The following is a 14,773-nucleotide window of genomic DNA, read 5'->3' as shown; positions in this document are numbered from 1 at the left end:
AAACTTGGCTTTCTAGCTATGCAGGGTAAATCGTACTCCAAAGTACACAGAAGTAAGGGATAACTAAAGAAAATGACTTTGCAAAGATATTTGACAATTGGAAAAATTATAAACTTACCTAAAATACGTGCACAGTGAACGGAAAGTGAGCTGCAGGGACTGCTTGTGTTCCTGCTCGGTGACATTCTTCTATAAAACCAGAAACTGTACATTCAGAAAATCTGATTCATAGCATTCCAGAGACCCTCAGCAGCATAAGATACTATCACCCACAGGTCCCAAGTATGGGAGAGCAGAGCCAGCAGACCAGCTCAGAGCATCCACCTAAAACCTGGTCCAGCACTAAGAGGAGGCAGAGGCAATCACCTGCACGGACAACTGCAGATGACTTTGTTTCGCTGCCAAAGGTATCATCTGCCAGCTTTCCTGCAGGGAAACCGGATGCAAATGTTCAGGCAGCAGGCCTCTAGAAGATGTAAGCTCTTTATCTCTGGGCATGCCATCCCAAGAGCAAAAGGTAGGGGCAGGGTACACTTCTTGGGAACTTTCTGTTTTCAAGTAGGACTGAAACTTCTTTTGGCCTGTAGGTTTACTGGCTATGGTAACAAAGGAAGCAGACCTCTTGTTTGAAGCATGTCATAAAGATAGAGAATAAACTGTGACTTTAAGATAATAGATTATGAAACAAGATTGAGAATGGTATCATATCCTTTGATATCTGTGCCCCACCTAAAGCTCTGCATATGGTAAGTATCACTAAACATTTGGGAATTTAAAATAACAATATATTCAGAAAAAAATAAAGATTAAGATTGTATCCTAATCCATTCCATAAAGTAATTACCATCATGGTAAAGAGATGGTTCCGCCGTGTCTGTCGATCAGGAAAGAAGATGGCAGCTCCATTGAGAAGGGTATTTCTGACTTCTTGTTTTAATATCTCCATGGGCATGGAGTCTCCATCGACCCTATCTACCACTAATAAAAATGAACAATGGAATCAGTTTTAATATATCCTATCTCTTCACTTTCTATATATATCTGCTATAAGTAGTCTACAAATTCACTGATGTCTCAATTTGTAGTTAATATCAGAGCAAAAATATACTTCAGGGTCTCTTTCACTTTTGGGGTAGCCTGTATTCCCCCTTCAATGTGTATTTCCTACTTTCTTTTTTTTTGTGGTACTGGGGTTCCTGGAAGCCCTTCTACCTCCGGGCTACACTCCCAGACCTATTTTATATTTTTGAAACAGGGTCTCTTAAACCAGCGTGGCTGGCTACAAACCTGCTTGATCCTCCTGTCTCTGCCTCCCAAGCGCGGGGATTACAAGCGTGCGTCACCACGCCCGGCTTTTTCCTACTTTCTTAAATAAATCTTTATGTCTCAAAAAAAAAAAAAACAACTTTGGTACAGGCTAGACAATGTAAGGAAATTACTTTTTATTTGTTTACTTTTAACTAAATGTAGCAGGTTCTTATGTATCTCTCTGTTCTTTCTAGATGACTTGTCAAAGACTTTAAAAATATTATCAAACAGTCTTATTTTCATCTCAATTTATCATTATCATTACAATCTCTCCCCCTCACTCAGCCTCAGGCCAGTGTCTCTTTCTTCAAGGGTACTGGGGATTGAACCCATAGTCTCACACATGCTAGACAAGTACTCTACCACTAACTTCCACAGCCCTCGTGCCAATGCCTTGGCTAAGGCTAAGACTGAATAGTGTACCAGTAATTATCCTCAATATAACACAGTTGCGTATCTGAAACCAGGAGGAAGAAAGTCAGTTGATAAAATAATAAACTGTGAAGTTGAAATAGTAATTCAGCCGGGTGTGGTGGCGCATGCTTGTAACCCAAGCACTTGGGAGGCTGAGACAGGAGGATCACACAGGTTCGAAGCCAGCCTCCACTACTGAGTGAGGCTCTCAGCAACTTAGTGAGACCCTGTTTCCAAATAAAATATAAAATGGGCCTGGGAGTATAGACTGGAGGTAGAAAGCCCCTGGATACCACCCCCAATACCACACACAAAAAAAGTAAAAAAGAAAGAAAGAAAAGAAGAAAGAAAGAAAGAAAGAAAGAAAAGAAGGAAGGAAGGAAGGAAATAGTGTTGTGAAAGAAATATGTTGTAAAAGAAGTATTAAAAAAAAAAGAAAAGAAATAGTAATTCAAAAGAGTATCAAAAAAGGCCAGGCATGGTGGCACATGCATGTAATCCCAGCATCGGGAGACGGAGACCGGAGGATTGCAGTTTGGGACAGCCTCAGCTACTTAGGAGGCCCTTTGCAACTAACTCAGTGAGATGAAAAGACTAAAAAAGAGGACTGGGGGTGTAGCTCAGAGGTACAATGCCCCTGGGTTCCATCCCCAGTACCACAAGAACAACAACAACAACAAAACAGTATTAAAGAAAATGCTCATTTCCCAAAGTAGCAATCACTTTCTGGTTCCCATTATCACAGGGCCCCCTCTCCTCTATAGCAAGAAGCCTGTGGGCCACCATTACATGTCACATTCAAGGAATCCCGCAATCCCTACCATCACACAAGTGTGTGTAGAGCTCTCTGGCAGCCTCCACTCCCTCAGGGCGCTGGGCTGGAGGCCTTCCCTCCTCGAGGACAGCCGGCACCTCCCCCTGCAGCACTGAGAAGCAGCTCTGGAGGAGCCGCAGCAGCAAGATTTGGGCGCAGATGCATTCTTCTCTTTGGCTGCAGAAAGACAAAAAATGTCAGGCAGCAAAGGGGCAAGTTTTTATCACCCTCCAAAGCCACAGAGCAGTCTACAGAGGACTCTCTTCTAGGCAACAGGTTTAAATAAAAAGAATGTCAAGTGAAAGGAAGGATAGAACAGAAAGAACACTGTACTACAAGTCTGAATACATAGATCTTACTGGACTCTACCCACTTTGGGGAAGGAAATTCATTTCTGATCCTGCTGTTCATCTGTAAAATGACACAAGTTGAGAACTCTTACCTGAAATGCTTTGGACTAGAAGCATTTTCAGATTTGGGACTTTTTCTGATTTTAGAAAATTCATGTATGAGATTTTGGGGGGTGAGATCCAAGTCTAAACATGAAATTCATTTCTTTTTCATATATGTCTTATGCATGTAGCCTAAAGATAACTTGATATAATATTTTCATTGCACCTCTGTTTTGACTGTAATTGATCATATGAGGTTCTATGCAGAATCTTACACTTTTAGCATAGAAAAAAATTTCAGATTTTGAAGCATTTCAGATTTTTTTGAAGCATTTCAAATTTTTATATTAGGGGCTCAACCTTTACTATAATGATCTAAAAATTGAGGGCAAACAAATAAAAAATATTTGTGAAAATACTTCCTTTGGGAAAGTATTCATGAAAAGTATTTTATAGAAATGTGAGGTGTTATTATAATAATAACCAAAATTTTCAATATACACGAGTAGGAAGTAAAAAAATTAGAAAATCTGTCCATTTAGAACAGTAAAACCTGGTGTTTTCAGTTTTATGATGATCACCTTATAACAAATTCTGACCTACTTTTGCTTTAATTTACTGTAAAAATTCCAGAAGATCTGCAAATCAAGACCCGTGAAGTCCAGAAAAGATTTGTATTTTAGGCCACTTTCCTTCTGTTGCACCTAAAAAATGACAAAAACCAGAAAGGAAAATTGAAAAATGCACTTAGAGAAATATCGAAATGCCTCATTTACTTATTGTTGAGGGATGAGGGGGCTCCACATGGGTGAAATTCCCATACAACTGACACAAATAAATTTTCACTTTATGATGATTAATGTGAAGGACGTGGTTGCAGGATATTTGACCCTTCCTTGCATGTGGGCTAAACTTCTGTTGTAAACCTGCTGCTATTCCTAGGCCTCTACCTCTAATTTGCCCTTTTTTCCTATGGCATGAGCAAAACAATAAAACAAGCCGTACAGACACTGAGTCACAGCCTCTTACTGTGCCCAGTGGGATGAAGGCCAAGAGCAGACACTGCTGTGCACACACATTGGTTTCCTGAGGCAGCCATGTACTCCATGGCAATGGTTAGGGTAATCTGTGACTGTGCTATTATTGTGTCTTATTAGTGACTGTAAAAGTCAGTATCAAAACTACAAATGAGCTGGGCATGATGGCGTACACTTGTGATACCAGTACTTGTACAGCTAAGACAGGAGGATCACAGGTTCACAGCCAGCTTTGGCTACTTACTAGTGAGGCCCACAGCATCTTAGCGAGACCCTGTTTCAAAATAAAGAATAAAAAATAGGACTAGAAGTGTAGCTCAGAGGAAGAATGCTCCTGGGTTCCATCCCCAGTAATGCAAACAAGAAGAAAAAAAACCCAACAACAACAACAACAAAAAAAAACCCCCACATACCAATGATGAAAAAATCTTGAAATTTTAGTCTTTTGAGTAAAGAAATAAATTTCATCTAAACTGCAGTAATAATTCCTCAAAGACTTAAGACATAAATCCCTCAAATTTGCTTTCTTTGCTTCCCCTGGGCAACTATGGCTAGGGTTTGAACCAGGGCTTTTTGCATGCTAAGCACACACTATACTACTAAGTTATACCACCAGTCCTATGGCTGAAGACCCTATATGTCCATAGGAACTAGGTATGGTGATGCACACCTGTAATCCCAGTAGTTGGGAAGCTGAGACACGAGGATAGCAGGTTCGAAGACAGTCTAAACAACATAGCAAGACTCTTGACAACCTAGTGAGGCCCTTTTTCAAAAACAAAGAATAAAATAAGAAGGGCTAGGGGTGTAGCTTAGAGGTAGAATGTCCCTGGGTTCAATTCTTAGTACCAAAAAAAGGGTATCTCTGTAGTTTATTCCAGGGGACCTGACAACAATGGCCACATGCCACTGAATCTCTATTTGACTGGTGCCATAAATCTCACCAGTGCCTTAAGTTTCACTTCCTTTGAGACCTTTCAGTGTCATCACAGCAGCATGATGGCCTTCTGCACTCATACTGTGATAACTTCAGTAGGAACAGGTTTCACTGGTTGGTATTTAGTTGCTTTAACAGTGTCATTTATTTTTCCTAAAGGAATGTGGTCTAACCACTAGTGAAACCCAGCCAGGCATGATGGCGCACACTTGTAATCCCAGCATTTGGAGGCTGAGACAGGAGGATCACGGTTCATGGACAGCCTCAGCTACTTAGTGAGGCCCTTTGAAACTCAGTGAGACCCTGTTTCAAAATAAAGAATAAAAAATAGGACTGGGGGTATAGCTTGGAGGTAGAATGCACTTGGGTTCCATCCCCAGTACCACAAACAAACAAACAAACAACAAATAAACTAGTGAAGCCCTACCAGGTCATGGGCAAGCTGCTGGATGAACTGAAGGGTCCTGAGGAGCAGGGTTGCCCCACAGACACCCACGGCATCCTTTCTGCAGTGGCCGCAAAGGATGCTTTGTTCTGCGTCTGCTCTTGCAGGCCGGAGATACCCACTGATGGTCAAGCCTTGCACTCCCAAGCGCTCTGCTGACTCCTGACGGGTGCATAGGAACTTCACCATCAAATACTAGAAAAAGAGATTTCAAGAAAAGGACTCAGAATTCCTAAATACAATGAGATAGAGACCCTTTCTGGAAAGGCCCCTATGACTTCAATAACATATTAAGAACCACCATATCCAGAACCATAAACACAAAGTATTAATCCAGTATCTATAGCAAATGGAAAAAAGTCAACATAAATGCTGAATAGAGTCAAGTTTGGGTAATGATCATAATAAGAGAAATGTTCATTTTCAAGGTAAAAAAAAGAATAAAAACAAGAGAAGTGTTTGCTCTTTGGCACAGTCATTCTGAAACAAAAATTAGGTATGTGATGAGAACAGGCAATGATTCAAGAAAGTATCTCAAAGTCCCCAACTGATGTATGCAACGCAAGTGCTAGGAACCAGGAAACAGTCTTGTCTGCTCAAAGCTAAACCCATCTTCATGGTCCATACTTTAAGTAAACAGCTGGCTTCTTACAGTGACAACTCCTCTATTAAGGTCCTTTCCAAATCTACTACTCAACTGCCTAAGTACTTACTGAGCACCTACTTGTACATACCCTAAAGACAATTCTGAATTTTTTTTTTTTTTTTTGGTGGTGGTACTGGGGTTCCTGGAAGCCCTTCTACCTCCGGGCTACACTCCCAGACCTATTTTTACATTTTTATTTGGAAACAGGGTCTCCCAAGCCAGTGCGCGCGGCTGGCTTCGAACCTGCGCGATCCTCCTGTCTCTGCCTCCCAAGCGCGGGGATTACAAGCGTGCGCCACCACGCCTGGCACAATTCTGAATTATTTTAAGTCTAAGATTTATACTTGAGGTTATAAAAATATTAGTATTATTTCTTTCATAGCCATGGAAACATATCTATCTGGCATTTTTATCTGTGAATTTGCTATTTTCTCGGCCAAAATGTCCTTCTATACCCATCCTGGCCTGGCTACAGATGATCGCCTAATCAACTTTTAACACCTAGCATCAGGCCAGCTTTCCTGGGAAGTCTTCCCTAAAGAATTCCAGGCTGTGGTAAATATTCTTCCTTTGGGCTTCAACAGCTCCCGAATCTCCCTTTCTCACAGTCCATATCACATCTGTCTCTTAAGCTAGACTAGGAACTCCTTGGAGGTCGATCCACCTCAGAGGCTCCGGTGTTGGCACAGGGCTGGTACACAATCAGCATGAAGTTTATAGAATGAAAGGAGAGGAGTGGGTGAACACAGCAGGGCCACATTCACGAGGGCTTACTTTGGCAACTCTGCACTGCTGCAGCTTGACGTCTGTTTCATCCCACTCTTCTTCCAGCTCAAACCAGCCAATAGGATCATCCTCTCCAAGGTCATCAGGTGAGCAACCAATCCTGTGAACATAAAATGTTTTCCTCTTTCTAACCTTCTACAGAGCCTACAAAGTAGACATTTAACTTAAATAGAAAGCCTCCCAAGAACAACTAGAGACAGGGTGGAGCACCCAGTACCACTTAGAACACAGGTGGTAGTTGGTATTGCCTCTCCATTTCTCAGCTTCTTCATCTGTGAACTGGGAACTATGTCAGCCTCCAAAAACAACTTGGGAGCCGGGCATCACCACGCTTGTAATCCCAGCATTCAGGAGGCTGAGACCAGAGGATTGCAGTTTGAGGACAGCCTCAGCTACTTAGTGAGGTCCTCTGCAACTTAGTGAGACCCTGTTTCAAAATAAAGAATAAAAAATAGGGTTGTGGGTGTAGCTCAGAGGTCAAATACCCCTGGGTTCCATTCCCAGACCCGAAAAAAACAAAAAAGCAACGTGGGAACTTAGGAGACAGCTTGCTTCTCCAGATACCTGGCTCAGTCAAAGAATGAGACGTGGGTGGACACCTTGGTTGAAATTCATGTGCACTCCTGGAAAGAGGCAAGGGAGAGGGAGGGTTTCTTCCCTGAGATCTGGCTCAAGTGTGTACTACCAGCTTGAGATTTGGGCCACTTGCAACAACTGAAGGGGGAAAGCCTAGGGGCTTTCATTCCACAGAGCTTCAAAGAACCAAAAACCTCTACCTGCATAGGCTCAGAGTTCTTTCCTTTTCTTTAAGAAGCTCTTCCAGGAAAGCATTTTAATCTTCTTAAGAAGTATATCTGTGTGACACTTTTTAATTTACTTTTATTTGTGGAACTGAGGATTGAACACAGGGGCATTCGACCTCTGGGCAACAGCCCAAGCCCTGTTTTATTTTTAAACAGAATCTCACTAAATTGTGGAGGGCCTTACTAAGTTGATGAGGCTGGCCATGAATTTGTAATCCTCTGGTCTCAACTTCCCATGTACTACAATTATAAGCTGGGTACCAGCTGAATGTGGTGTTGAGCTATTTGGGAGGCACAGGCAGGAGGATCATTTGAACACATGAATTCAAGACCAGCCTGGGAAATGCAGCAAGACTGTGGCTTAAAAAAATAAATAAACTTTGAACCGGGCGTGGTGGCGCATGCTTGTAATCCCAGCATTTGGGAAGCTGAGCCCAGAGGATCATAGTTCGCGAACAGCCTCAGCTACTTAGTGAGGCCCTCTGCAACTCAGTGAGACTCGGTTTCAAAATAAAGAATAAAAAACAGGGCAGGGGGTGTAGCTCAGAGGTCGAATGCTCCTGGGTTCCATCTCCAGACCCACCCCCCAAAATATTTAATGCACATTTATTTATTAGTTTTTGCGGTACTGAGGATGAAACCCAGGGACATTCTACCTATGAACTATACCTCCAGCCCTATATTTTATTCTTTATTTTGAAACAGGGTCTCACTGAGTTGCAAAGGGCCTCACTAAATAGCTGAGGTTGTTCTTGAACTGTGATCCTCCTGTCTCAGCCTCCCAAATGCTGGGATTACACGCATGTACCACCACATCCAGTTATTTATTTTTATTTTTGGTACTGGAATTACAAACAAGCATGTGCCACCATGCCTGGCTCAAGCATATTTATTTTTAAAACCTGGATACCTTAATGCTACTTTCTTTTTAGGGATTGAATAACTAAGAAGCCTTCTGGGTGTGGTGGCAAACGTTTATAATCTCAGTATGTGGAAGGCTGAGACAGGAGAATCACAGGTTCATGGCCAACCTCAGCTACTTAGTGAGGCCATCCACAACTTAGTGAGACCCTGCTAAAAAAAAAAAATAAAAAACCCCAAAACAAAAACATAAGTGTAGCTTAGAGGTAGAATGCCCCTGGGTTTAACCCCCAGTTGATAAATAAATAAATAAATAAATAAATAAATAAATAAATAACCTAAATAAATAAGGAAAGGGAGTCACTTTGAATAACGTCCCTAGAATATGACACTTTTTAGTCTGTGATATAGCTATCAAGCTATACATGATACACATGTGCAGCGTAGTTGAGGTTGTGAGAATACCATGGTACAGATAACTACTGCAAGAAATAAAGACATTCCAGAGCAGGTTCTATAACAGGGAGAGAAAAAAATGTTCTCTTCTTAACTTGAGTTGTTCCATAAGCCTTTTGTGATAGTTAACCTGAAGGGGACAGGTATTGAGGTTTTTACAATTTACTCTGGAGTTGTCAAGGAAATCTGTATGATACAGAGAGCTGTCTGAGTGTCAGAGAACAGAGAAGCCCCTGTGTTCACTAAACCACCTGGCACAGCAGGCAGGGTGGGGAAACAGATGAATATTAGTCCTTGTATCAGCTGGCCCTGGAGCATGCTGCCTGACCAATGGCTGGCCAGAGGAACAGAACAAAGACTAAAAGAGGGGCAAGAAGACAGATTTGGGCACATTAAAATTTTGATTTCTACACTGGAGAGGAACTGATAATATGCAGGGCAACTAATCAGGATTTAAGAGTAGTTCAGACTAGAACCAGGAGAAAAAACCATTAAGGGACTAGTGAATAAGCCTGTATTCAGGTTAAAAAAAAAATCTTGTGAAAGACCCTGTTTGGCAGCAGGTTTAGTTAGGGCAAAAGATCTACTTTAATGTGTCCCAAGAGTGGTATGGTGTGGCTTAAAATTAGGTATCACCTCTGGTTTTTATTTAAAATTTATTTATTTATTTATTGGTATTGAGGATGGAATCCAGGGGCATTCTATCTCCAAGCTACACCTCCAGCCATATTTTACTCATTTATTTTGAAACAGGGTCTCACCAAATTGAGGATGGTCTAAGTTGCTGAGGATAGCCGTGAACCTGCAATCCTCCTGTGTCAGGCTCCCAAGTACTAGGATTAAAACATGTACCACTATGCCTGTCAGAAAGCATCTTTTATATGAGCTGGGCATGGTGGTACATGCCTGTAATCCCAGTACTTGGTAGGCTGAGATAGGTAGACCACGGGTTCAAAGCCAGCCTCAAAAATTGGCAAGGCTCTCAGCAACTTAGTGAGACTTTATTTTCAAATAAAAAATAAAATAGGGCTGGGGGTATAGCTTGGTGGTAGAATGCCCCTGAGTTCAATCCCTAGCAACACACACACACACACACACACACACACACACACACACACACACACACACACACTGGCATGTGTGTAATGGAGTTTTGGAGTGAAGGACATTTGTCCCAATTCTCTTACAGTCTGAAAGTAAGACCACTGAATAGAAATTACAAATATAGACTTTGAGCTGTGTGTATAGCTCAGTGGTAGAGCACTTGCCTAGCATGTGTGAGGTCCTGGGTTCCATCCCTAACCCCAAAGGAAAAAAAGTAAGCTTCATATTATAACTACTGAAGTTAGTAAGTTTTCCATCATTACGTATTCTAAAAATGCTGAATGATCATTTGTCAGGGATGTAACCAAAGGAAATGCAACACAGAGAGGGATTTATACTATACTCCTGCTTTTAGAAGTTGGTCCATGGACAAACAGCATCCGAATCACCCGGGAGCCTGTTAAAAATGAATGTCTCAAGCCCTCCCCAGAACTACTGAGTCTGAACCTGCATCTTCACAAGATTCCTCAGTGATCTGAATGCACATTAAGTGTAAGCAGTACTGATGGGATAATATTTAAAGATTTATGTCAGCTGGGTGTGGTGGCACACATCTGTAATCTCAGTATTTGGCAGGCTGAGGCAGGAGGATTGCAGATTCACAGCCAGCCTCCTGCCTCAGCAACTTAGTGCAGCCCTCAGCAACTTAGTGAGACCCTCCAAACAACACTTTCAGCCCTACTGTATTTTTATTTTGAAACAGGATTTCGCTAGGTTGATGAGAGTCTCACTACTTGTTGAGGCTATTCTCAAACCTGTAATCCTCCTGTCTCAGCCTCCAGAGTACTGGAATTACAGGCATGGCCACCACTACCCACTTCCCTGCCTCTTTTTTTTTTTGGTGGTACTGGGTATTAAACCCAGGGGCAACCTACCTCTGAACCATACCCCAGCCCTATTATTTATTCTTTATTTTTGAAACAGGGTCTCACTAAGTTGTGGAGGGCCTAAGTAGCTGGGGCTGGCCACCAAGCTGTGATCCTCCTTTCAATTATAAGCGCCACCACAACTGGCTGCTTCTTTTTTTTAAACAGATCTTGCAAAGTTGCCCTAACTGACCTCAAACATGTGATCCTCCTGTCTCAGCCACCAAGAAGCTGAGATTACAGGTGTGTATTTCCTCCTCTCTGTGGGCCCCGAGCCGCCTCCTCACTTCACATGGCCGTGGCCGCTGCTTTGCTCAGGTCACTCCATACCTCTGTGTTGATTTCCTCCATCCATGCTCCTTGCTCTTTTTGAAACCCCTCTACAACATTCTCCACTTCCTGGTCCAAACATACTGCTTTAAGGATAGTCTACAGCCTAAAACAGAGACTTCTCCTGATCGACCCTTCCCAGCTCTCCAGCTCTGTCTCTCACCACTCCCTGCAGTGCACCTCAGCCACACAGGGCTGCCAGCTCCTTCCAAATGCCATTCGCGGACTGTAGGATGTCATGCCTGCCCTCTCTTTGCTCAAGCCACCCTCCTTCCATTTCTTCAAGGGGAGAGTTGACTATGGTTGCTTCAGAAACAGCACAGCAGTGCTGGCTTGGGGACGCCTTCTGTAGGCAGGTGAGGAGCCCTGCCCTCTGTGCCCACAACTCTCCTGTACAGCACTGCTGACACAGTGGACTCTGTGAGTTTAGTGTCTGGCTCCTGGCCTAACCGGTGCACTCCCCAGCAAGAACTGTGCCATTCTCCTCAGCATGGGAACTTTGTGTGCTAGTTTTAGGCTTGGCACATAGTAGGGGTTTTGGGGGGGTGGTATTGGGGTTCCTGGAAGCCCTTCTACCTCCAGGCTACACACCCAGACCTATTTTATACTTTTAACTTGGAAACAGGATCTCTTAAGCCAGCATGGCTGGCTTTGAACCTGCACGATCCTCCTGTCTCCGCCTCCCAAGCACAGGGATTACAAGAGTGCACCACCACGCCTGGCACAGTAGGTATTTAATAAAAGTACAACTGGAAAAGGAGGGTTGTAACAGGGATAAATCTTCCAATGGCCATGTAAGACTAAAGGCCTCTCAGGTTGCCCTTAATTCAAACACGTACCATTCCCCAGCCACTTTGAAGATAGGTGCCCCTGGTCCCTGAGAGACCAAGTGAGAGGCTATAAATAAATGAACACATGTCTTTATGAATGCTGCTAGAAAGCAAAGCATGCTGCGGCATGCTTCATGCTATCCTTTCTATAAAGATAAGAAAGTGTAGTTCATGAATGTGAGAACACACACATTCTTATTAACTACTCATTTGTGTTCTGCTCCCTACCTGCTTTTCACAAATTGCCTGAGCTCCTGAAGCTTCCATCTGTCATATTTTTCAAACCGTTTGAAGTGTTCTTCTGCATAAAATTTATCAGAAGGAGAGTTATAGGCAAACACCAGCCCACACTGGGCACCAATGCCACCGCGTCGAACCTGGAAACAGAGATCAGGATGGAGAAAATTAAAGGGGCAAAGGTTCTGTTTCCAAATAATATAATTTAATTCAAACGGTTTAAGGTAAAAATCAAACCAGTTAAATAATACTCAAATATATTAAGTTGTGGAAAAGTGAGAAAGGTGCTTCCCAAGAGATGTTCCCTAACTTTCTCAATACTTACAGTCACATCATTCACAGACACAGTTCTCTGTCTTTGTGTTCCTGCTCTGACACAGGCTTGATGCAGAGGCATCACTAAATACCCAACAAACAATCAACCCCCAGCCAGATGTGGTGGCATGTGCCTACAATTCCAGTACTTGGGAAGCTGAGGTAAGAGGACTGCAGGTTCAAGGACAGCCTCAGCAGTCCAGTGAGGCTTTTAGCAACCTGGAAAGACTTTTTCCAACAAAACCCAAAAATGGCTGGGGGTATAACTCAGAGGCAGAATGCCTCTGGTTAAGAAAGAAAGAAACAAAGAAAGAAAAAAGAAAAGAAAAGAAAGAAAGAAAAGAATGAAGGAAGAGGGAGAGGAAGGGGGAAATAACCTAAAATATAGTCTCATTGCTTAAAAAAATAAGGTAGTAACATCACTTACAGAGGTTTCAGAAAAAAAAAAAAAAAAAAAAAAGAGAGGAGAGAATTACCATAATTCTGATCTGTGTAACTTGGAAAGCAGATTCATTTCCTGTAGAAAAAATAGTACTTGCTCTGGTTTTTCCAGTCTCTGTAAGAAAACCTGAAAAATACAAATCAACAACAAAAAACCCGCTAAGGTTAGGATGACTGACAGACACCTTTCCTTTTCTTTACTTTTTTGTGGTACTGGGGATTGAACTGGGAAGGGCATTCTACCTCCCAGCTATACCCCCAGCCCTATTTTTTATTCTTTATTTTGAAACAGGGTCTCACTAAGTTGCAGAGTACCTCACTAGGTAGCTGAGTCTGGCCACGAACCTTCGATTCTCCTGTCTAAGCTTCCCAAGTACTGGCATTACAAGCATGCTCCACCACACCCAGCTTGACACATTTTTATAACTTTTTTTTTTTGGGGGGGGGATGGTATTGGAAATCAAACTTTAGAGGTATTCTTCCTTCAAGCTACACCCTACCCTAATGTCCGTCCTTCCTTCCTTCCTTCCTTCTTTCCTTCCTCCTTCTCTCTTTTTCTGCCTGTCTTTCTTTCTTTCTTTCTTTCTTTCTTTCTTTCTTTCTTTCTTTCTTTCTTTCTTTTGTGACACTGGGGATGGAACTGAACCCAGGGACATTCTAACTCCTAGCTACACCCATACACCCACAGCCCTACTTTTTATTCTTGATTTTGAAACAGGGTCTCACTGAGTTATAAAGGACTTCACTAAGTAGCTGAGGCTGTCCTCGAACCACAACCCTCCTGTCTCAACCTCCCAAATGTTGGGATTAAAAGCATGCACCACCATGTCCACCTCCAATGTTATTTCTTATTTGGAAACAAGGTCTCATTAGGTTGATGAGAGTCTTACTACTTGCTAAGGCTGTCCCTGAACCTGTGATCCTCTAGTCTAAGCCTCCCAAGTACTGGTGTTCACCACCATGCCTGGCTTTTATAACTCTAAGAATTAAAATCTACAAAGACAAGGGGGTAACTAGTATATCTGGAACTTTCACAAAAATTAGGGGAAAAATCCTCTTTGGACAGATGCAACCTCCCTGAGGTCCTGCCTCCTCAGGGCACAGTCTCTTCAACTTTACAGGCAGCCCTGATGTGAGAGAACAATAAAAACAGAAATTTAAGCTGGACATGGTGGTGCACTCTTGTAATCCCACCATTTGGAAGGCTGAGACAGACAGATCTCCGTTCGAGAACAGTCTCAGCTACTTGGTGAGGCCCTATGCAACTCAGTGATACCCTGTTTCAAAACTAAAGAATAAAAAAATAGGGCTGGAGATATGGCTCAGAGATAGAATGCCACTGGGTTCCATCCCCAGTATCGCAAAAAGAAAGAAAAAAATTTATAGAGATTGTGACTTTATTTATTTATTTATTTATTTATTTATTTATTTATTTATTTATTTTTGGTGCTATGGGGGTTCCTGGAAACCCTTCTACCTCCGGGCTACACTCCCAGACCTATTTTATACTTTTTTATTTGGAAACAGGGTCTCTCAAACCAGTGTGGCTGGCTTTGAACCTGCGCCATCCTCCAGTCTCTGCCTACCAAGCGCGTGGATTACAAGCATGTGTGCCACCACGCCCAGATCTTTATCTTTTATAACAGTCGTGATTTACCTTTTTGTGTTGCTTATTATTATTATTATCATCATTATTATTATTATTAGCACTAGGGATTGGGCCCGGGGGCATTCTACCTCTGAGCTACACC

At 42.4% G+C, this 14,773-nt stretch overlaps 1 protein-coding gene across 1 annotated transcript in view; it reads right to left on the bottom strand.

Annotated features, from left to right (window-relative positions):
* The window catches only part of ZZEF1 (zinc finger ZZ-type and EF-hand domain containing 1), a gene marked incomplete at both ends in the record, with an annotated part of 182,721 nt that overhangs the window by 118,209 nt on the left and 49,739 nt on the right, over positions 1–14,773 (bottom strand). The window contains 8 exons of the mRNA XM_080713975.1: positions 119–186; positions 845–978; positions 2,544–2,713; positions 3,532–3,632; positions 5,330–5,542; positions 6,768–6,879; positions 12,258–12,406; positions 13,058–13,149. Of these exons, the coding sequence (XP_080570101.1) occupies positions 119–186; positions 845–978; positions 2,544–2,713; positions 3,532–3,632; positions 5,330–5,542; positions 6,768–6,879; positions 12,258–12,406; positions 13,058–13,149 (1,039 nt within the window). The remainder of the gene's footprint in view (positions 1–118; positions 187–844; positions 979–2,543; positions 2,714–3,531; positions 3,633–5,329; positions 5,543–6,767; positions 6,880–12,257; positions 12,407–13,057; positions 13,150–14,773) is intronic.

This window comes from Muscardinus avellanarius, assembly GCF_963383645.1.
Source record: "Muscardinus avellanarius genome assembly, chromosome: 16".
Lineage (NCBI taxonomy): Eukaryota > Metazoa > Chordata > Mammalia > Rodentia > Gliridae > Muscardinus > Muscardinus avellanarius.
The sequence above is the reverse complement of the archived record's forward strand: the minus strand, read 5'-3'. Positions and strand labels throughout refer to the sequence as shown.